Source organism: Phalacrocorax aristotelis, chromosome W, assembly GCF_949628215.1.
Source record: "Phalacrocorax aristotelis chromosome W, bGulAri2.1, whole genome shotgun sequence".
NCBI lineage: Eukaryota > Metazoa > Chordata > Aves > Suliformes > Phalacrocoracidae > Phalacrocorax > Phalacrocorax aristotelis.
Window position 1 is genome coordinate 7092630 of NC_134310.1, and position 24093 is coordinate 7116722.

The 24093-nt window shown below is 53.3% G+C and overlaps 1 protein-coding gene across 1 annotated transcript; it reads right to left on the reverse strand.

Annotated features, from left to right (window-relative positions):
• Nucleotides 1-10890: 10890 nt before the first annotated feature.
• On the reverse strand, nt 10891-17997 carry LOC142049718 (DNA-binding protein RFX2-like). Its single transcript, XM_075077650.1, has 8 exons — nt 17924-17997; nt 15923-16074; nt 14871-14968; nt 14064-14213; nt 13470-13678; nt 12989-13142; nt 11258-11300; nt 10891-11103 (listed from the first exon to the last, which is right to left on the reverse strand). The coding sequence occupies exons 1-8, from the start codon at nt 17995-17997 to the stop codon at nt 10994-10996; spliced, it is 990 nt and encodes a 329-aa protein (XP_074933751.1). The 3' UTR covers nt 10891-10993.
• Between the last annotated feature and the right edge of the window lie 6096 nt (nt 17998-24093).

Here is a 24093-nt window from a genome sequence, read left to right on the forward strand (position 1 = left end):
TGCCCTTCACCTGGGATATTTCAAAGGAGAAGCACAGTGGTAGGAGGCTTCCCAACTGCAGCCAGCCCCAGGGCAGAGCCCTGCTCTGGGCTGCAGACCCCAGCCCAGGGATGGGGGAGCAGACGCAGCTCATTGCTGTGCCCTTACCTGCTTAGCAGTGCTGAGAAAGGCAGAAAGAGCTGGCTTTACCTCCTAGAGACCTGCAAGCAGCAGGCCCCAAACCTCCCCTCCTCCAAACTAAGGCTCCTAAAAGACAAAGTGAAATGAAGAGAGGTAAAACCCTTAGAGCACCCAAGCTGCTGGCTTATAAAGGCAGCCACTCAGAATGAGCTGCAGCAGGCAGTTATGGGCCTGCCCCCTCTGAGACCCAGCAGGCTCCAGGTGAAACCTGTCTGCTGGTTAAACAGCCCCAGCTCAGCCCCGGGAGCAGCCATGATTGCTAAGCCAGGCCAGGTGGGCAGGGGAGGGGCAGAGCCACTGGCACTGGTACCGGTACCCAGTGGTGCCCGGTGGTGCCCAGCAGGGTGGTGAACTGCTGCCAGGAGGCATCTTGATCTGTGCCTCAGTTTCTGTGTCTTGTGCAGAGGCAGTAAGAGTGACCTGGAGGTGGAAGGAGGGTTGATTCCAGGGCACTCTTTGGGCTCCTGGTGCTGCCAGAGTGACAGGCAAAGGTCTTTCTTCCTGCAGCAATGTTCCTCATCCCAAGGAGAGGGAGCAGAAGAGCCCCAAGAATGGGCTGAAGCCCAGGGAAGGGCACAGGCCCCCTGGGAGGGGGTGACACTGTGGGGCAGGATGGCCCATAGCTTCAGTATGAGATGGGGAAGGAGGCCCGCGATGAAACTCATCCTTGATGCTTGACCCACCACCATGGGCAGCATGGAGATGGGGACATGGCTGTCAGAGCAGCGGGGGCTTGGACAGGCAGGGTGGCCGTGCCAGGGCATGGTGGGCTGCCCAGGCGGCCGAGAACCGGAGCTGCCCATCTGTGCAGGCATGGGCTTTAGCCGATGTTGCTCTGTGCCCTGTGGCCACAAGGACCAGCCAAGGGCTCGCCACGCGTCCACCCTGAGCTCTCAGAACAACCTGTCACCAGACTGGCAGCACCTCCCATGCGGGCAGCCTGGTCCCCGGCTGCAGCACTGCAGTCTCCCCTGCCCAAACACCCTGCCTCAGCCATGCAGGGCTGCTGCCGATGAATCCCCGGGCTGTGCCGCACTCTCCAGCTCAAAGCTCGTCCTTCTGGGATGAGTCCCGGGGACCGGCAATGCCAAGCCTCTTCTGGGGTGTCACAAGCCCCCCGTTTTCCCTGGGGGCGGTGCACTTGCTGTCACCCCCGTACCACCTCCTGCCGCTCTCTGCTGGTTGGGAAGCGTGTGTCGGTGAGATGGTGGGTAGAAGAGAATGTCCTGGGGTGAGAGGTGGCCTGCCTGGCAGGGGAGCTGCCAACAGCCACGGTCCCTGAAGGGTGGTGGCACTTGGTGGCAGGGGACAACGAGGGCACACCTCACCTGAACTTGCAAAGGGTGGCAGGACACTACAGGGCCGAACTCCACCCCCCCCCCAACCACGTTGCCTCTAGACTGGAAGTACCTGCTGCTGCCAACCAGCCTTTGCCCACGCGCGGGCACGGCCTGTCCCTGGCAGGCAGCAAGGGGCCGCGCAGGCAGCCCCGCTTCCCCCGCCCTTCGCTGGGGTCCCATTGCCGAGCCCGGCAGCTCCCCGGCCTGCCAGCCCAGCCCCGCAGCAACGCTCGCGCCGGAGTCTCTGCAGGGATTTGCCCCCCGGGGAGGGGCGATGGAGCCAGCAGCGAGCCGAACGGGGCCGGGGGCGCCTTCTAACGGCAGCATTCTGAGCTGCGCTTCGCTTTCCACCTGCAGCCGGGTACGCTCGGGGTCAGGAGGTGCTGCTCTGCTCCCCAGGGGGAAATAAGGCCCTCGTTCCCGCCCTGAGAGCTGGTATCCAAAGGAAGGTTCAGGCTGGTCCAGCCGTCCCCGCAAGACGGGATAATCCAGAGGGGGAGTGAAGCGAGCAAGGACACAGAGGGAGAGGCTGACGGTAAAGCTTCCCCTTCCCAAGGGGTGAGAGCAGGAATGACCTGTCAGCCGGCACACCCCTGTCTCGCTGCTCCCATCCTCCACACCTAGTCTGGAAGCATAATTAGAAAATGCTTCTTGTGGCCCCGTGCAGAGCAGCAGCCTGACCTTTCAGACGCTTCTCCCCTCCGTGAACTTTGGTGTAACGGGCATATTACCCCTTGTGCTGGTTTTGGCTGAGAAGGGGTTAATTCTCTCACTGTGGGGGGTTGGCTACTCTTCCAGCTTTCTGAGCTCTGCCTCGTGGCGGGGGACTGGGAGGGGCAGGGCCATGGTGGGGGTGGCTGACCCCAACTGGCCAACGGCACGTTCATGCCATACCATGTGACACCAGGAGCAGTATATGAAGGGGGAGCAGTTGGCGGCTCAGGAGCGGCGTGGCGTTGGGTCGGTGGGCGGTGAGCAGCTGCGGCACGTGCGGTTCGTTTGAGCGGTTCGTTCCCCCTCTCCCCTCCCTTCCCCCCTCCCTCGGGGTTTTGCGCCTCTCGTTGTTCTCCTTTACATTGCATTTCTGTTGTTGTTTCTTTGAATTTTCATTATTAAACTGTTCTTATCCCAACCCACGAGCGTTACCCTTCTGATTCTCTCCCCCATCTACCGGTGGGGGAGTGAGCGAGCGACTGGGTGGGGCTGAGCTGCCGGCTAAACCACGACAGTCTTTTTGGCGCCCAACGTGGGGCTCAAGGGTTGGAGATAATAACAGCTGCTGGTCACAGCACCATGTTGTTCTTTTTGCAGTTGGTGTTAAATATCGGTGTTGGTTTGTTTAGTCTGCTGTGTTCTGCTGTGATTAGTAACATTTTTCCTATGAGATTTCTTACACAAACATTCATTTTCAGCTTTATCGGGTATTTGGGTGTTTTTTGCTGAAACGGTTACTGTACTTGGGATACCACCTTGTTGAGGCACTTAGCAACTATACCTCCTCCTCGGAGAGACTTTATATGGAGGAAATACAGAGCCGCACCTTTGCAACTTTGTGCTATGATGTCTGTGCCTTTGTTACAACAACCTTTTTGTATCTTGACCATCCTTGGGTGGTTAAGGTGCACTTATTGTTAGTTTTTGGGCATGTTGTTTTGGTTTGGACTAAGCAACTGAAGAATATCACCAGAAATCTGCCCCAAGGCTTGATAGTTACGAGTGGCAGGGCATGTGGGCATGGGCATGGGCAAATACCTAGGGCAGTGGGCACCCCCAGTGTTTTGGAGTTTCACCCCCGAGCAAGTGCAGAATCCTAAACAACTAGTAGAATATTTGGAGAAAGTATGTTGTTACGCTGGGAACTCCAGAGAGACACAGCTAACTGCAAGGTGCTGGGGCCTGGCCCATGCATACCGAGCCCTGCCCAACAGTAGTCAGTGCCCCCAGGGGGAAGAGAATGTCTCTGGGTTGAAATGCAAAGTGACTGGCACTGTAGTCACTCCAGCCCTGAGGACAGGCACTGCAGCCACTCAAACCCCCACGACAAGTACCGGAGCTGGCTCAGAGAATCAACCCGTACCAGTATCTGTTGCCCCCATACACAAGATGAAATATTGGAGGCGGACATCAACTCGTTTAAAACGGGATGATGAAGAACCAGGGCCATCACGGGGAGAGGAGGAAGAAGTCATAAATGAAATAGAGACCACCCGATCCCTGTCCTTCAGCCAGTTGCGAGATATGCAAAAAGATTATAGCCATCGTTGAGGTGAGCACATTGTCACCTGGCTGCTCCGATGCTGGCATAATGGGGCCAGTAGCCTGGAACTAGAGGCAAAAGAAGCCAGACAACTGGGATCCCTTTCTGGGGAAGGGGGCGTTGACAAAGCAACTGGGAAAAAACCACAAGCCCTCAGCCTCTGGAGGCGACTCCTGCCCGGAGTGAAGGAAAGGTATCCCTTTAAAGAAGATGTTACATATCGCCCAGGAAAATGGACAACTGTGGAGAAAGGCATCCAGTATCTAAGGGAATTAGCTGTGTTTGAGGTGATTTATGGTGACCTGGACGATCAACGGTCCTCCAAAGATCCAGATGAAGCCGAGTGCACACGACCCACGTGGCGCAAATTTGTACGGAGCGCACCATCTTCGCATGCAAAGTCATTGGCAGTTATGTCCTGGAAAGGTGACGAGACACCAACGGTGGCGGAGGTGATTGATAGACTCCGGGATTATGAAACAAATCTCTCTTCCTCGCTCGTCTCTGCTGTGGAGAAACTATCCCAAGACGTCCAAAACTCAAAGAAGATCTGTCCTACTCCCCACCTCGACAGGGTAGTGTCTCAGCTGTTAGGAATAAGCGTCCTTTGGCTCAAAGGAGGGGATACACACCACGGGCCACCCTATGGTTCTACCTGCGTGACCACGGAGAGGACATGATGAGGTAGGATGGCAAGCCTACCTCGACCCTACAGGCACGAGTGCGTGAACTGCAAGGAAGAACAGGCACTCAGGGAGGCTCTTCCAGGAAAGCTGCTGCTCCAGTTTCCATTGAGCAAGTCCCCAGACAGAGGAGTAGAAGCGCTGGTTTTATTTCTAAGCGTAATAGAGGGACTCCTGATTCACATTTGCAGGAGGTGAGTTGTGACTGCCACGATCAGGACTAGAGGGGCCCTGCCTCCAGCCGGGTGGAGGAAAGGGATAACCGGGCTTACTGGACTGTGTGGATGCGATGGTCTGGCACGTCTGACCCACAGGAGCATAAAGCTTTAGTGGACACCGGCACACAGTGCACCTTAATGCCATCAAACTAGAAAGGGGCAGAACCCATCAGCATTGCTGGAGTGACAGGGGGATCCCAAGAGCTAACTGTATTGGAGGCCAAAGTGAGTCTCACCGGCAATGAGTGGCAGAAGCACCCCATTGTGACTGGCCCCGAGGCTCCGTGCATCCTTGGCATAGACCATCTCAGGAGAGGGTATGTCAAGGACCCAAAAGGGTACAGGTGGGCTTTTGGTGTAGCTGCCTTGGAGACGAAGGAAACTAAACAGCTGTCTACCTTGCCTGGCCTCTCGAAGGACCCTTCTGTTGTGGGGTTGCTGAAGGTTAAAGAACAACAGGTGCCAATCGCCACCACAACAGTGCACCGGCGGCAATATCGCACCAACAAAGACTCTCTCATCCCCATCCATGAACTCATTCACCAACTGAGGAGCCAAGGAGTCATCAGTAAGATCCACTCACCCTTTAACAGTCCCATGTGGCCAGTGTGGAAGTCTAATGGAGAGTGGAGGTTAACAGTAGACTATCGTGGCCTGAATGAAGTCACTCCAGCGTTGAGTGCTGCTGTGCCAGACATGCTAGAACTTCAATACGAACTGGAGTCCAAGGCGGCCAAGTGGTATGCCACAACCGATGTTGCTAACGCATTCTTCTCAATCCCTCTGGCAGCAGAGTGCAGGCCACAGTTTGCTTTCACATGGGCGGGCGTCCAGTACACCTGGAATCGACTGCCCCAGGGGTGGAAACACAGTCCTACCATTTGCCATGGACTGATTCAGACTGTACTGGAACAGGGAGAAGCTCCAGAACACCTTCAATACATTGATGACATCATTGTGTGGGGCAACACAGCGGAAGAAGTTTTTGAGAAAGGAGAGAAAATAGTCCAAATCCTTCTGAAAGCTGGTTTTGCCATAAAACAAAGTAAGGTGAAAGGGACCCGCACGAGAAATCCAGTTCTTAGGAATCAAATGGCAAGATGGTCGTCGTCAGATTCCAATGGATGTGATCAAGAAAATAGCAGCCATGTCTCCACCAACTAGCAAAAAGGAGACGGAAGCTTTCTTGGGCGTTGTGGGTTTTTGGAGAATGCATATTCCACACTACAGTCTGATCGTAAGCCCTCTCTATCAAGTGACCCGGAAGAAGAATGATTTCAAATGGGGCCCTGAGCAACGACAAGCCTTTGAACAGATTAAACGAGAAATAGTTCATGCAGTAGCCCTTGGGCCAGTCTGGGCAGGACAAGATGTAAAAAATGTGCTCTACACTGCAGCCGGGGAGAATGGCCCTACCTGGAGCCTCTGGCAGAAAGCACATGGGGAGACCCGGGGTCGACCCCTAGGGTTTTGGAGTCGGGGATACAGAGGGTCCGAAGCCCGCTATACTCCAACTGAAAAAGAGATATTGGCAGCATATGAAGGGGTCCGAGCTGCTTCAGAAGTGGTTGGTACTGAGGCCCAGCTGCTCCTGGCACCCCGACTGCCAGTGCTGGGCTGGATGTTCAGAGGGAACCTCCCCTCTACACACCATGCAACTGATGCTACGCGGAGTAAATGGGTTGCACTGATCACCCAGCGGGCTCGAGTAGGAAACCCCGGTCGCCCAGGAATCTTGGCAGTGATTATGGACTGGCCAGAAGGCAAAGACTTTGGAATATCACCAGAGGAGGAGGTGACACGTGCTGAAGAAGCCCCACTCTCTAAGAAACTGCTAGATGAGGAGAGGCAGTATGCCCTGTTCACCGATGGGTCCTGTCGCCTTGTGGGAAAGCACCGGAGATGGAAGGCTGCTGTATGGAGTCCTACACGACAAGTAGCAGAAACTGCTGAAGGAGAAGGTGAATCGAGCCACTTTGCAGAGGTAAAGGCCATCCAGCTGGCCTTGGACATTGCTGAATGGGAAAAGTGGCCAGTGCTCTATCTTTATACTGTCTCCTGGATGGTGGCAAATGCCCTGTGGGGCTGGCTGCAGCAGTGGAAGCAGAACTGGCAGCGCAGAGGCAAAGCCATCTGGGCTGCCACATTGTGGCAAGATATTGCTGCCCGGGTAGAGAACCTGGTTGTAAAGGTACGGCATGTGGATGCTCACGTCCCCAAGAGTCGGGCCACTGAAGAACATCGGAACGACCAGCAGGTAGATCAGGCTGCCAAGATTGAAGTGGCTGAGGTGGATCTGGACTGGCAACATAAGGGTGAACTATTTCTAGCTTGGTGGGCCCATGACACGTCAGGACATCAAGGGAGAGATGCAACATACAGGTGGGCTTGTGATCGAGGGGTGGACTTGGCCATGGACGCTATTGCGCAGGTTATCCATGAATGTGACACATGCGCTGCAATCAAGCAAGCGAAGCGGGTAAAGCCTCTGTGGTATGGGAGACAATGGCTGAAGTATAAATACGGGGAGGCCTGGCAGATTGACTATATCACACTCCCACAAACCCGCCAAGGCAAGCGCCATGCGCTCACCATGGTAGAAGCAACCACAGGCTGGCTGGAAACATCTCCTGTCCTCCACACCACTGCCCGGAACACTCTCCTGGCTCTCAAACAACAAGTCCTGTGGCGACATGGCACCCCAGACAGAACTGAGTCAGACAAGGGGACTCATTTCCGAAATAGCCTCATAGACACCTGGGCCAAAGAGCACGGCATTGAGTGGGTGTGTCACATCCCCTGTCACACACCAGCCTCTGGGAAAATTGAACGGTACAATGGACTCTTAAAAACTACACAGAGAGCAATGTGAGGTGGGACATTCAAGCACTGGGATACACATTCAGCAAAAGCCACGTGGTTAGTCAACACGAGGGGATCTGCCAACCGAGCTGGCCCTGCCCAGTCAGAAATCCTACATACTGTGGAAGGGGACAGAGTCCCTGCAGTGCACGCAAAAAGTATGCTGGGCAAAAGAGTCTGGGTCCTTCCTGCCTCAGGCAAAGGCAAACCCACACGTGGGATTGCTTTTGCTCGAGGACCTGGGTGCACTTGGTGGGTGATGCGGGAGGATGGAGAAATCCGATGGGTGCCTCAAGGGGATTTGATTTTGGGCAAAAACAGGCAATGAACTGAATGCCACAATGTGAACTGCTATATAATATTGTGTGTCACCTCCGTGTTGTATCAATGACATCAGAGTACGAGCCTCCCAACCCATGGAAGATCAACTGTGAAACAAGCCGTGCAGCAGTGATGGAAGGATGACCGACTCGGTATGCAGCAACCCAACGCCACACACACCACCTCTCCCACCCCCAAAGACTGATACGGCGGATGGAGCCCAGAGTCATGGACTGGGTGAATTCAATGGACATTTTAATGGACATCTTACAGGGAAGGTCCATGAAGTAAGGGAATGATGTCTGTGTATTATGTTAAAGGATGGGTAGGGGAAGGGTGGTGGTTGGTACGGTTGTATTGCATCGTATGGGACCTGGGCATGGTGTAAATGGTATGGAATAAGGGGTGGAGAATGTGCTGGTTTTGGCTGAGAAGGGGTTAATTCTCCTCACTGTGGGGGGGCGGCTGCCTTTCCAGCTTCCCACGTTCTGCCGCGGGGCGGGGGGCTGGGAGGGGCAGGGCCATGGTGGGGGCGGGTGACCCCAACTGGCCAACGGCATGTTCATGCCATACCATGTGACACCAGGAGCAGTATATGAAGGGGGAGCAGTTAGCGGCTCAGGAGCGGCGCGGCGTTGGGTCGGTGGGCGGTGAGCAGCTGCGGCACGTGCGGTTCGTTTGGGCTGTTCGTTCCCCCTCTCCCCTCCCTTCCCCCCTACCCCGGGGTTTTGCACCTCTCGTTGCACCTCTCCTTTACATTGCATTTCTGTTGTTGTTTCTTTGAATTTTCATTATTAAACTGCTCTTATCCCAACCCACGAGCGTTACACTTCTGATTCTCTCCCCCATCTACCGGTGGGGGAGTGAGCGAGCGACTGGGTGGGGTTGAGCTGCCGGCTAAACCACGACACCCCTGCAAACCGGCCGCTGTGCTGTGGTGAATCTGCCTCCCTGCAGACACCGGATCCCTGGCCAAAAGTGCTTTAACTGGACTGCAGTGGGCAGATCCTGCACCTCCCCCGGACACTGTGAGGCTGCAGCATCTGCCTGACACCTCCTTTCAGTGACTAAAGAAGAAATGGGACCACAACAATTATTGTACAGGCCTGAGCATTTGATACGTGTTTATTGCTCTTCCCAGCTAAAGCTGGGAATTCTGTGCATGTCGGGTTTAGGTGGTTATCCAAGCTCCTTGCACGGTGCTGCAGAGCTCCAGAGCATCTTGTTTGCCCGTCCGTGGTAAGCAGAAGGTCACCGGGTTCGGTCGGTAGCGGCTGCAAAGAAGAGCCAATGCGCCAGCTGAAGTTAAGATCACGCTCAGTGGGAGCAGGGGAGTTTAAGGCTTGATTGCTCCGTTGTTTTTTTAGACCATCTAATCTCAACGGCAGGATCTGAAGTGCAGACTCTGACCCAGGGTGTATTCCTAGTCGTTATTTACAGATAAAACCAGCTTTCTCACTTGTCTCCTGCTACTTCGATATGAGACATTTACAGACAAACATCACCCCGACAGACAACAGCACGGGACAGTAAGAGGGAAAGATGTGCCACTACACACACCTTCTTTTCACTTTCCACTAGCAATATTTTTCCAAGTGTCACAGCTACCTTAGTACCATTTGGAACGAGTAAATAATATCTTTGGATAGAATATGCTCTGCTATGCAAATGTACACGAGGCCCCTGGAAAAGCTCACATCAAATACTTCATCATTAGAAACAATAATCATAATAACAATAATCATAATAATAAAAGCTATTTATGACACGGCCTTTATTCCCAGAAAGATTTGTCGCAGGGCTTTGTTTTTGCAGTTTGGCTCGGTGACAGATACCCCCCCACCCCTCTGCCCTGTAGTCCGCATCAGCCCACACCCCCAGGGCACAGAAAGGGAGAATAAAGCCCTGCTGGGGCAGAAGCTCCACCAGCTCAGCCCCGTCGGAGCCGCCACCTCAATGACCCTGCAGGAGAAGGCGATGCAATACAGCAAGGGGAAACGCCACCGTAGTGTTGAGCATACCCGGGGCCCGCGAGAGCCCCTCGCTGCTACATGGGATGGGCTGGTTTATTTCATCCGAGTCTGCGCAACAGGCACGGCTGTGCCGGCTGGCCCCGAGCGGGGGGGAAGCGGGCACGCCGGCCCACCCTAAGGCACTGCAGTCGCACACCCTCACCCACCTCCGGGCGCAGCCCCGCAGGCCGCTGCACCCTACCTTTAGCAGGACATCAAGCAAGAATTTGACAAAACCCAGGACCCTCTGCCTGGCTATCCTGGTGAGGGTGGGGGTTGCCCGGGCAATTGCCCAAGGGCATCAGAGCGCAGGGGTGCAACGAACACGCTTTGCGACCAGCCGCCTCTTCCTCGGAGTGCTTTGGTACCTTGCGTTGGCCTGACGGTGTCCCAGAGGCATTTGTGGTTCGGCAACGAAAAAACCCAGCGGGGGAGACACAGGAGCAGGTGGGAACACAGGTCCCGTAGTCCCAGAGCGAGCACGTGTCAGTCCCAGAGCACGTACGTGTCAGTCCCGAAGCGTGCGCGTGCACCGCTGCGCTGGGACCAGAGGGATGTGCAGCCCGGAGCCCTCTCCCAGGCGGGTACAAGAGAGACCAACTGTCCCGTGCTCCCTGGCATGAGTGCTCTGGCAAAGTCAGAGTCAGGACAGCTTGTCTTGAAAGGCTGGAGGAGAAGGGTCAGGTATTTTTCCTTCTTCTTGGGCACTGATTGGTTCAAGTTTGTATCACAGTGAAGTCTGAGCAGTGGGGAAGAAACCCAAACCACCTTCCCTGAGAGAGAAAGCGTTGATTGCCCGCCTCGCTCAGGCTGGAGAGGACAGCCGCTCACAGCCAGGCACGTCCGATCCGCTGCTGACCACGGAGACGTCCATCGCTCGGTAGCAGACTCTGGACCTTTGCCGTCCAGCCAGCAGTCATGCCACAGGAAAGCAGGCGGACAAACCAGCCCCGTCCCACCGCCCGCCCGCGACACCACCAGAGCCCATCCCCAAACACAAGTAAACGGAAGGAGAAACTAAGAGGCACTAATAACGCAGATATGGGGAGACTCAGGCTTGCGACCATCAAGCCTGGCTCCAGACGACTTCATCCAGCTGGAGAAAAGCCAAGTCCCCGTTTCAGATCTCCTGCAGCGAGTAGCCAGGGTCGCTGCGTTCCCGTTTCACCAGCGGCTCCCCCATGCTCCGGGATTCTGTGTCCACCTCGCTGCCCAGGTCACTCATGTCCTCTGTAAGGGACAGGTCTCGGCATGAGAACGGCGACCGGAGGGGAAGAGCTCCTTTCTCCTAACAGAGCAGGGTGGAGGGGCCAGCACGAGGTTCCCCCTCCCACAGTGATTCAACCCTGACCTAGCAGGATTCCCCTTGAGGGAGAGGAGGCACCTTTGTCCAGCGGTGTTGGAGACAGAGGTGTGAGGTCACCAAACTGAAAGACAAAGGCATTACAAGGTGAGTGAGGCTTATGGAGACCAGACCTGAAGTTGGCATCTGTTTCCAAGCAATTTTAACAAGCAGCCTAAGTGCTCCAGAGGAAGCACGAGCATCAGCAGTGCCGGCGGTGAAAAGCAGAAAGCAAAACCAACCATATATTTTGGGGAAAAGTCTGCCGCTGGCATTGAAGCCTCTGGGCAAACACCACACGCAACAATCCAAGGCAGGATGGAGCTGTGGAACGAAGGGAGAATTTTTTCTGTCTGCCATGTCAGGGCCAAGTGCTGCCACAGACTGAAGGATGGTGCCTTTTCTCCAGCCCTCTGCATCTCTCGGGCAGCTGCTCAGGCATGCCAGCTATTCCCCTCTCCTGGGGCTCTACCATCGCTCCACCCTGCGCAACTCTGTGCAAAGCCTTCGCATTCGCGTCACGGAAGTGCTTTGCCTTGCAAGGCCGCCGTGTCAAGTGTAACCAGAGCGGTGGGGATATATTGGGTTCTGGAGACGTGTTGTCTCCCTCTATGACGAGGTCTGAAACACTAAATTGCTATAACAGTAGTGTTGAAAAGTCATGCAAAGTTGGGCAGCGGAAGGCACTGAGGAGAGCAGGAGTTTAAAAGTGAGCGATGGAAATGGAAGGACACGATTCATCCTCTCTTGCTGGGAAGATCCAGCCTCCTCCTGGAGAACAGAAATATTGCAAGAGTTGAAAGAAGGCAAAACCTGTTGGATGAAAGCCTGCCACAGCTGGGTCTTGCTGGAAGCCACTCTCTGCCTTTCATGTTCCTTGAATATCAATAAAGACAGAGGTTTTGCAGGGAATAGCGGGAACTTACAGCGCTGCTGACTTGGGGCAACAGCATGGGCCTAAAGGGGGTGGGGGGGAAGGGACAGGCAGGCAGTTGATTTGCCTGGCTCCCCTACATGAGCTCCAGGGAAGGAAGAAAACAGGTATGAGCTTCAAGGAGCAAATGAGATCAGTTTCAAACTAACAGTAGTTTCTATATTGCTATCACAAGTTGATGAGGATGAGGGCCTTTTAAATCTAGGCATTTTTCAGAGGGAAAGAGTAGAAGTGACCTCAGCTAGGCAGGACAGGACCTGCCTGCAAGCCAGGCACCAGATTTACTGTCTGATTGGTTAAAAGAAAACTCCAATCCCCACACACCCCCCAACACAAACAACCCACCGTTTCTCTTCTTCAAGTCAAAGACAGAGAGAGGGGCTGACTGTGCGTGTAACTGGAGCTTGCAGAGACCTGAGCAAGTTCCGTGAACAGTACCACCGAAAGCTGCAGGGAAAGTACCTTTTGAACCTTTCTTTGCTTGTTTTAGTTTTTTTGATGGGTCTTTGCCCTGGCAGGAATCCCGCCATCAGGGTTGGTGCCCACAGGTAATGGAGAGAAGTAGGGAGATCCTTTTCCTCCCTCCTCCAGGCCGCCAAAGGCCAGCTGATGCTCAACTGCCCCCAAACCCACCAGCTCAGCTATTAGCAAGCCAGGATGGAAGGGGCTCAAGGAGCTGGATTCTTGTGACAGGCACTCAAAAAGCTCAGTACCTGCTTCGGCTATGACGGCTACAAAAACACGTTCAGGGCACAGCGCTGTTTGTGAAACACACGTGTTCCAACCTCTTAAAGAGCTGCTTAGTGTGGGTTTGTTTCTAGGGAATTAACAATTCTCACCTCTCCCATTACAGCAGTCGGCCTCTCCCCTGTTGCCTGGGCAACATAATGCTCTACCAGATAAAACATATATTCATCGCAGAGCAGGCGAATCAGGTGGAAGGAACCAAAGCTGGCAGCACTGCGCAAGGTGAGGTCCCGGATAACCATGGAGCTGGAAAACGGCCGGGAAACAAAATATTTGCGTTGTGTTTTATACGTGCATCACGGCTGATGTGAATTCTGGACCCTGAAGGCACTGTGGGACACAGTGCTCTGTTCCTACCTCGAACCCAAGAGTATCAAAGCACTTTCAGAAATTAGTCCTATCCCCATCCTGAAAGGATGCAGGAGACACAACGCTCTGTTCAGATACCAGAGCAGATCAATAATTAACCAGAGTTGCACGGGAGTAAAGAACTTGGCCTTGGCTTTCCAAGGAGCTATTGACGTGCCCTGAGCCCGATGCAGAAATATCTCCAAAGTGAGAAAGAAAATGTACCTATAGAAAGACCATTTCAGCAAGACCTGTCTGGCTGCCTTGGGGAAGCTGGGAGTGCCCTCGTGATGCTTCAGGACTTGAGTAACAACATTATCCAGCCAGCTAGCCCACTGGTGCAGAGAACTCTGCTGCTGCAGAGTGAGCTTGCAAGCCTGTTCCAGCTTCTGTACCATGCCTTCCTCGCACTGGCACACCCACAAGGCTTGCTCCTGCTCGGGAAGAAGGGCTGACAGTTACTCACGCCAAGCCTGCACGGTTGGTCCATCCCAACCTAGGAATTCAGCTGCATTTCTAGTAGACAAGGACCCCAGACCAGCTCTGAATCGTGTCTCCTCCGAGCTGCCCTGACCACAATATTATTATGAGAACTATATTTTTGTTGGTAGCACTGCTTCTTACAGAAGCTCCTTAGTACCTTCTCCACTACTCACAGTGAGATGGCAGACTTACCCGGGAAAGTAACACCCAAACTGTTCAATTGCCCATTTAACTGCCTTTTAGTTCTGGCAATAAGATGCTGGTTACCAGCAGACAACCTCATTAGAGACTCCCAGTTCTAGACAACACGACCGAGGAGCAGATACCGTAAGTTACCTGCACGTTGGTGAAGTCGACCCGATTGAGATCGCCGAGCATCTGGTTTATCTGGGAAGTGTTCTGCAGCACCGCACGGGTGGCCTGAGCCAGGCGGTTCAGCGATGCGTAGCTCCGTAACGTCTGCGCAAAGGCACTCACTACCCCCACCTGCAACACAGCAACGCAGGGCTCCGCGAGCAGGAGGCCACGGGGCTGGAAGGCAAACTCTTCTCAATGCTGAGCTCAAGCACACGGTGCGCATCAGCTGGGATCACCTGCACAGTCCCACCCACGCTGCTGCCCAAAGCATACCCGAGTGCTCCAGAGCACCACTTTTGCACCACCTATCGTGTCTCGCAAAGCAGCCTCTGCATTTCTTTTCTTTAAACTAAGAGGTTTCCCCACTCTGCCTCTAGCAGTGACCGGCAAGGTGAGAACCGGCTGCAAGAATCCATGGCTTCAGGAGAGGGGCAGTAGGAGCCTGAGGTCCAATCTCTGCAATGCCATTCAGTCCAGGGGGTGTCCTGCAATTTTTAGTAGGACAGCTTCATGCCATGCAGAGATTTTCTTCCAGAAATCTTATCTGCAATCCCGGGACATGGGAACGGCTCAACGGACAGAGCACCATCAGCCTCTGGTACAAAGGGATTGCCCTGCCTGTCCTCCCACTCCTTGCCGATTTGCGTTGATAGATATTCATTATATGGTGCTAATCTGGAGTACATGTGGCCAAACCCCAGCAGTGATTTCCAGTCCCTGCGGAAAACTGCAACGCGCACACACTCAGTTCCTACCCCGGACCTGCCCCGTGCTCCCTCTGCTTACCTTGGCCCGGACAATCTCGGGGGGAAGTTCACTCATTGCGTTCATCAGCCACCCTTCCAAACTCTTGGCAAAATTACCAACTGCTTGTGTAAGCGTGCCTGCAAAGAAGTCTGCAGAGTTAGAAAAGCTGCTCCATGTCTTCTTGGGACACCACTTTCTAGCTGAGAGCTGCTGTGGAAAGCACAGCCGCTGATCTGGGTAGCTGTGAGCTCAACTTAGCGTCAGGGAAACCAGCTGCGTCCTGAGATGCACTCAAACTTTTCTTCTTATTCTCTAATGTTGTTACTCAAACTTTTCTTACCCTTACTCTTCTGCTCATTTTTATTCTTACTCTGACTCTCATTTTCTTAGTCATCTTCTTTCTTATCCTTTTCTTATCCATCGTCCTTCTGAGTGTTTTCCAAGGGTGAAATATGCTCTGTAAAGACACCCATGTGCCCCAGCATGGAGACTGACAGCAGCAGCCCAGAGGGACGTGGCTTTCCAGAGCTGTCGTGGAGGCCTCGGGGAGGCTGACGCATGCGCTTTGCTGAGGAGGAGCCCAATCAGACAGAAAACCCTCAGTATCCCATCGCTAATCTCCCAAACAAAAGTTGACCCCAGATTTCCAGGAGGTGCAGTAGGGGACAGGATGGTTCTACACAAACAAAGGTACGATCTCCAAGGAAACACCTCGCAAGGATTAGCCGCGCTTCACTGTGCATTAAGCTTATGCCTTTACCTTGACTCCGAGCCAACGTCAGAAGTGATACGCAATCAACCAAACTTTAAAAAGCATGGAATTTCCAGGGGTCACAAAGTACCATCGACGTAGAGCAACGCGGCAGGAGAACTTCTGCTGTTGCCATCATATTTTAGCCTGCATTCAAATCAAAACCCTCTACTTCAGCTTTTACAATGGAAACCCTCGTGGCAAGCGGTAGCCAGACCGAGTGAGTCACGGATCGCTGCTTCTCACACGCAACATCCCGTGACTCAGCCCAGCGAGGAGCAGGAGCCGAGCAGAGGTTGGGACCACCCGTGTCCTCCCAGCCACGCCGCAGGGTACTCACTGGGCACCGGCCTGAGCACGTCTGGGATGAGAATCTCCACCAGGGCCTGGTACAGGATGTGATCACAGTCTCTCATCCGTTTGAGGATGGGTTCGTATTTGCACAGAGTGATCAGCTGATCTCTTGGGAGGGTCCCTTTGTGTTCTTCGTCGCTGTGGGAGGATGAGGAGGGAGGCAGCGTTAGCAGCAGGTTTGCCTTCAGGGCATTCACCCTTCCTCTTGATTTCTAACCCTGGTTTTCAGCAGAAGAAAATCAGCTCGTCATGTTTCTTTCAAAAGGAAACGTTTGATCGCTTGTACAAGTCTCTGCCGACTCTGCAGCGCCTCTCTGTCCACGGGGTCAGAGCCCTGACCACAGCTTTCCCTCAAATCCCTAGCAACCAGTGCTTGGCCTTTGCTCCTTCCAGCTTTAGCTTGAGTTGCCTTTCACACACTCACGTTCATGTGCACCTGGGCATTGTACTTCACTAGAGTCGTTTCAGCAAGCAAAGGCTTAGCTGGTTCTTCCTCACGGACCCAGCTCTTTCCAAAACCTTCACACTCTCTCCTCTGCCCTCAACCTCCTCACCTGTAGCAGCGGGGACAAAATGTGTGCGGCGAATGGTTTTTGAGCAGATTAGCCGGTGTTGACAGATCCTACAAATAGCTTTGAGGTGTTTAACACCTTCAAATGCTGAATGTTTTCAGAAGGAAAAAGGTTTTGTGTTTTGATGAGAACAACGCATATTGTCTCTTAACCGAATGAGGTCAAACAAGCTGGTGTTATTTTCACTTTATAGGGGTACGGAAACTTATTCTGCATGATTAAGGCATAAGCTATTTGGTTAAACTGCAAGCAGAGAAAATTTAAGGCTTAAGCACTGCCAGAGCATCAAAGCAGGATTTTCACATCATTCGGGGTGACCCCTTCTTGTAAGAGGATGTTACCTAGATTAGGGGCCGGGAACTCAGGAAGACATGGGTTACATCCAGGGGATAAAAAGGGTGGGGAAAGACGGTGAGAGTTAGGCAGGACTCAGTGACACTGGACTACTGATGAGGGCAAGGTGCTGCTGTCTTTCATGTTTCAGCTGGGGATGAAACAGGAGAAAAGAAGCCGATAATCTGGTGCTTTCCCCATTCACGCTGCTATGCTGGGCAAAAAGCAAACAATCGCAGCCTGCTTTATTCAGTGTGGAAAGGAAAATGTTTTCTTTCCCTTTGTAATAAAAGGAACAAGAATACGTTGTCCTCATCTACTGCGCCTCCCATTATATTTTCTCTGGAGCTTGAGAAATGTCTCTGTGGTAATTTGAGGGTACAATGGAAAATATAATTGGACAAAGGCGTACCAGCAGCAGTTGTACTTCAGAGGAGGCTCGGAGATGGCCAGGGTTTGTGTCGTGGCTTAGCCGGCAGCTCAGCCCCACACACTCGCTCGCTCACTCCCCCACCGGTAGATGGGGGAGAGAATCAGAAGGGTAACGCTCGTGGGTTGGGATAAGAACAGTTTAATAATGAAAATTCAAAGAAACAACAACAGAAATGCAATGTAAAGGAGAGGTGCAACGAGAGGCGCAAAACCCCGGGGTAGGGGGGAAGGGAGGGGAGAGGGGGAACGAACCGCTCAAACGAACCGCACGTGCCGCAGCTGCTCACCGCCCACCGACCCAACGCCGCGCCGCTCCTGAGCCACCAACTGCTCCCCCTTCATATACTGCTCCTGGTGTCACATGGTATGGCATGAACATGCCGTTGGCCAGTTGGGGTCACCCGCCCCCACCATGGCCCTGCCCCTCCCAGCCCCCGGCCCCGCGGCAGAACGTGGGAAGCTGGAAAGGCAGCCGCCCCCCCACAGTGAGGAGAATTAACCCCTTCTCAGCCAAAACCAGCACATTCTCCACCCCTTATTCCATACCATTTACACCATGCCCAGGTCCCATACGATGCAATACAACCGTACCAACCACCACCCTTCCCCTACCCATCCTTTAACATAATACACCGACATCATTCCCTTACTTCATGGACCTTCCCTGTAAGATGTCCATTAAAACATCCATGGAGTTCACCCAGTCCATGACTCTGGGCTCCATCCGCCGTATCAGTCTTTGGGGGTGGGAGAGGTGGTGTGTGTGGCGTTGGGTTGCTGCGTTCCGAGTCAGTCATCCTTCCATCACTGCTGCACGGCTTGTTTCACAGTTGATCTTCCATGGGTTGGGAGGCTCGTACTCTGATGTCATTGATACAACACGGAGGTGACACACAATATTATATAGCAGTTCACATTGTGGCATTCAGTTCATTGCCTGTTTTCGCCCAAAATCAAATCCCCTTGAGCCACACATCGGATTTCTCCATCCTCCCGCATCACCCACCAAGTGCACCCAGGTCCTCGAGCAAAAGCAATCCCACGCGTGGGTTTGCCTTTGCCTGAGGCAGGAAGGACCCAGACTCTTTTGCCCAGCATACTTTTTGCGTGCACTGCAGGGACTCTGTCCCCTTCCACAGTATGTAGGATTTCTGACTGGGCAGGGCCAGCTCGGTTGGCAGATCCCCTCGTGTTGACTAACCACGTGGCTTTTGCTGAATGTGTATCCCAGTGCTTGAATGTCCCACCTCACATTGCTCTCTGTGTAGTTTTTAAGAGTCCATTGTACCGTTCAATTTTCCCAGAGGCTGGTGTGTGACAGGGGATGTGACACACCCACTCAATGCCGTGCTCTTTGGCCCAGGTGTCTATGAGGCTATTTCGGAAATGAGTCCCCTTATCTGACTCAGTTCTCTCTGGGGTGCCATGTCGCCACAGGACTTGTTGTCTGAGAGCCAGGAGAGTGTTCCGGGCAGTGGTGTGGGGGACAGGAGATGTTTCCAGCCAGCCCGTGGTTGCTTCTACCGTGGTGAGCGCATGGCGCTTGCCTTGGCGGGTTTGTGGGAGTGTGATATAGTCAATCTGCCAGGCCTCCCCGTATTTATACTTCAGCCATCGTCTCCCATACCACAGAGGCTTTACCCGCTTCGCTTGCTTGATTGCAGCGCACGTGTCACATTCGTGGATAACCTGCGCAATAGCGTCCATGGCCAAGTCCACCCCTCGATCACAAGCCCACCTGTATGTTGCATCTCTCCCTTGATGTCCTGACGTGTCATGGGCCCACCGAGCTAGAAATAGTTCACCCTTATGTTGCCAGTCCAGATCCACCTCAGCCACTTCAATCTTGGCAGCCTGATCTACCTGCTGGTTGTTCCGATGTTCTTCAGTGGCCCGACTCTTGGGGACGTGAGCATCCACATGCCGTACCTTTACAACCAGGTTCTCTACCCGGGCAGCAATATCTTGCCACATTGTGACGGCCCAGATGGCTTTGCCTCTGCGCTGCCAGTTGCTTTGATTCCACTGCTGCAGCCAGCCCCACAGGGCATTTGCCACCATCCAGGAGACAGTATAAAGATAGAGCACTGGCCACTTTTCCCATTCAGCAATGTCCAAGGCCAGCTGGATGGCCTTTACCTCTGCAAAGTGGCTCGATTCACCTTCTCCTTCAGCAGTTTCTGCTACTTGTCGTGTAGGACTCCATACAGCAGCCTTCCATCTCCGGTGCTTTCCCACAAGGCGACAGGACCCATCGGTGAACAGGGCATACTGCCTCTCCTCATCTGGCAGTTTCTTAGAGAGTGGGGCTTCTTCAGCACGTGTCACCTCCTCCTCTGGTGATATTCCAAAGTCTTTGCCTTCTGGCCAGTCCATAATCACTTCCAAGATTCCTGGGCGACCGGGGTTTCCTACTCGAGCCCGCTGGGTGATCAGCGCGACCCATTTACTCCGCGTAGCATCAGTTGCATGGTGTGTAGAGGGGAGGTTCCCTCTGAACATCCAGCCCAGCACTGGCAGTCGGGGTGCCAGGAGCAGCTGTGCCTCAGTACCAACCACTTCTGAAGCAGCTCGGACCCCTTCATATGCTGCCAATATCTCTTTTTCAGTTGGAGTATAGCGGGCTTCGGACCCTCTGTATCCCCGACTCCAAAACCCTAGGGGTCGACCCCGGGTCTCCCCTGGTGCTTTCTGCCAGAGGCTCCAGGTAGGGCCATTCTCCCCGGCTGCAGTGTAGAGCACATTTTTTACATCTTGTCCTGCCCAGACTGGCCCAAGGGCTACTGCATGAACTATTTCTCGTTTAATCTGTTCAAAGGCTTGTCATTGCTCAGGGCCCCATTTGAAATCATTCTTCTTCCGGGTCACTTGATAGAGAGGGCTTACGATCAGACTGTAATTTGGAATATGCATTCTCCAAAAACCCACAACGCCCAAGAAAGCTTCCGTCTCCTTTTTGCTAGTTGGTGGAGACATGGCTGCTATTTTCTTGATCACATCCATTGGAATCTGACAACGACCATCTTGCCATTTGATTCCTAAGAACTGGATTTCTCGTGCGGGTCCCTTTCACCTTACTTTGTTTTATGGCAAAACCAGCTTTCAGAAGGATTTGGACTATTTTCTCTCCTTTCTCAAAAACTTCTTCCGCTGTGTTGCCCCACACAATGATGTCATCAATGTATTGAAGGTGTTCTGGAGCTTCTCCCTGTTCCAGTACAGTCTGAATCAGTCCATGGCAAATGGTAGGACTGTGTTTCCACCCCTGGGGCAGTCGATTCCAGGTGTACTGGACGCCCGCCCATGTGAAAGCAAACTGTGGCCTGCACTCTGCTGCCAGAGGGATTGAGAAGAATGCGTTAGCAACATCGGTTGTGGCATACCACTTGGCCGCCTTGGTCTCCAGTTCGTATTGAAGTTCTAGCATGTCTGGCACAGCAGCACTCAACGCTGGAGTGACTTCATTCAGGCCACGATAGTCTACTGTTAACCTCCACTCTCCATTAGACTTCCGCACTGGCCACATGGGACTGTTAAAGGGTGAGTGGATCTTACTGATGACTCCTTGGCTCCTCAGTTGGTGAATGAGTTCATGGATGGGGATGAGAGAGTCATTGTTGGTGCGATATTACCACCGGTGCACTGCTGTGGTGGCGATTGGCACCTGTTGTTCTTTAACCTTCAGCAACCCCACAACAGAAGGGTCCTTTGAGAGGCCAGGCAAGGTAGACAGCTGTTTAGTTTCCTTCGTCTCCAAGGCAGCTACACCAAAAGCCCACCTGTACCCTTTTGGGTCCTTGACATACCCTCTCCTGAGATGGTCTATGCCAAGGATGCACGGAGCCTCGGGGCCAGTCACAATGGGGTGCTTCTGCCACTCATTACCAGTTAGGCTCACTTTGGCCTCCAATACAGTTAGCTCTTGGAATCCCCCTGTCACTCCAGCAATGCTGATGGGTTCTGCCCCTTTCTAGTTTGATGGCATTAAGGTGCACTGTGTGCCGGTGTCCACTAAAGCTTTATGCTCCTGTGGGTCAGACGTGCCAGACCATCGCATCCACACAGTCCAGTAAGCCCAGTTATCCCTTTCCTCCACCCGGCAGGAGGCAGGGCCCCTCTAGTCCTGATCGTGGCAGTCACAACTCACCTCCTGCAAATGTGAATCAGGAGTCCCTCTATTACGCTTAGAAGTAAAACCAGCGCTTCTACTCCTCTGTCTGGGGACTTGCTCAATGGAAACTGGAGCAGCAGCTTTCCTGGAAGAGCCTCCCTGAGTGCCTGTTCTTCCTTGCAGTTCACGCACTCGTGCCTGTAGGGCCGAGGTAAGCTTGCCATCCCACCTCATCATGTCCTCTCCGTGGTCACGCAGGTAGAACCATAGGGTGGCCCGTGGTGTGTATCCCCTCCTTTGAGCCAAAGGATGCTTATTCCTAATAGCTGAGACACTACCCTGTCGAGGTGGGGAGTAGGACAGATCTTCTTTGAGTTGCTGGACCTCTTGGGATAGTTTCTCCACAGCAGAGACGAGCGAGGAAGAGAGATTTGTTTCATAATCCCGGAGTCTATCAATCACCTCCGCCACCGTTGGTGTCTTGTCACCTTTCCAGGACATCACTGCCAATGACTTTGCATGCGAAGATGGTGCGCTCCGTACAAACTTGCGCCACGTGGGTCGTGTGCACTCGGCTTCATCTGGATCTTTGGAGGACCGTTGATCGTCCAGGTCACCATAAATCACCTCAAACACAGCTAATTCCCTTAGATACTGGATGCCTTTCTCCACAGTTGTCCATTTTCCTGGGCGATATGTAACATCTTCTTTAAAGGGATACCTTTCCTTCACTCCGGGCAGGAGTCGCCTCCAGAGGCTGAGGGCTTGTGGTTTTTTCCCAGTTGCTTTGTCAACGCCCCCTTCCCCAGAAAGGGATCCCAGTTGTCTGGCTTCTTTTGCCTCTAGTTCCAGGCTACTGGCCCCATTATGCCAGCATCGGAGCAGCCAGGTGACAATGTGCTCACCTCAACGATGGCTATAATCTTTTTGCATATCTCGCAACTGGCTGAAGGACAGGGATCGGGTGGTCTCTATTTCATTTATGACTTCTTCCTCCTCTCCCCGTGACGGCCCTGGTTCTTCATCATCCCGTTTTAAACGAGTTGATGTCCGCCTCCAATATTTCATCTTGTGTATGGGGGCAACTGATACTGGTACGGGTTGATTCTCTGAGCCAGCTCCGGTACTTGTCGTGGGGGTTTGAGTGGCTGCAGTGCCTGTCCTCAGGGCTGGAGTGACTACAGTGCCAGTCACTTTGCATTTCAACCCAGAGACATTCTCTTCCCCCTGGGGGCACTGACTACTGTTGGGCAGGGCTCGGTATGCATGGGCCAGGCCCCAGCACCTTGCAGTTAGCTGTGTCTCTCTGGAGTTCCCAGCGTAACAACATACTTTCTCCAAATATTCTACTAGTTGTTTAGGATTCTGCACTTGCTCGGGGGTGAAACTCCAAAACACTGGGGGTGCCCACTGCCCTAGGTATTTGCCCATGCCCATGCTATCCCACATGCCCTGCCACTCGTAACTATCAAGCCTTGGGGCAGATTTCTGGGTGATATTCTTCAGTTGCTTAGTCCAAACCAAAACAACGTGCCCAAAAACTAACAATAAGTGCACCTTAACCACCCAAGGATGGTCAAGATACAAAAAGGTTGTTGTAACAAAGGCACAGACATCATAGCACAAAGTTGCAAAGGTGCGGCTCTGTATTTCCTCCATATAAAGTCTCTCCGAGGAGGAGGTATAGTTGCTAAGTGCCTCAACAAGATGGTATCCCAAGTACAGTAACCGTTTCAGCAAAAAACACCCAAATACCCGATAAAGCTGAAAATGAATGTTTGTGTAAGAAATCTCATAGGAAAAATGTTACTAATCACAGCAGAACACAGCAGACTAAACAAACCCACACCGATCTTTAACACCAACTGCAAAAAGAACAACATGGTGCTGTGACCAGCAGCTGTTATTATCTCCAACCCTTGAGCCCCACGTTGGGCGCCAAAAAGACTGTCGTGGTTTAGCCGGCAGCTCAGCCCCACCCAGTCGCTCGCTCACTCCCCCACCGGTAGATGGGGGAGAGAATCAGAAGGGTAACGGTCATGGGTTGGGATAAGAGCAGTTTAATAATGAAAATTCAAAGAAACAACAACAGAAATGCAATGTAAAGGAGAACAACGAGAGGTGCAACACCCCGGGGGAGGGGGGAAGGGAGGGGAGAGGGGGAACGAACCGCTCAAACGAACCGCACGTGCCGCAGCTGCTCACCGCCCACCGACCCAACGCCACGCCGCTCCTGAGCCGCCAACTGCTCCCCCTTCATATACTGCTCCTGGTGTCACATGGTATGGCATGAACGTGCCGTTGGCCAGTTGGGGTCAGCCACCCCCACCATGGCCCTGCCCCTCCCAGCCCCCCGCCACGAGGCAGAGCTCAGAAAGCTGGAAGAGTAGCCGACCCTCCACAGTGAGAGAATTAACCCCTTCTCAGCCAAAACCAGCACAGATTGGTACCTCTGCTGGAGGGGACGGAGACACATAGATCCACGACCAGCAAAGCCAGAGAGCCTGTCTCCTAAGGAGAAGATCCCTATGGATCATCTGCATCGGATACATATTGCAGCCTTTGCAATGCAGGGACTCGCTCTTCTCCCTCCGGCTGCCTGCCTTAGCAAGGCTCTTCAGGACCTCCACGCCTTCCATCCAACTGGGACAAAACCTGATGGATTTTAATTTTAAACATACTTAGAGGGAACCAACAGGCCTGAGGGCA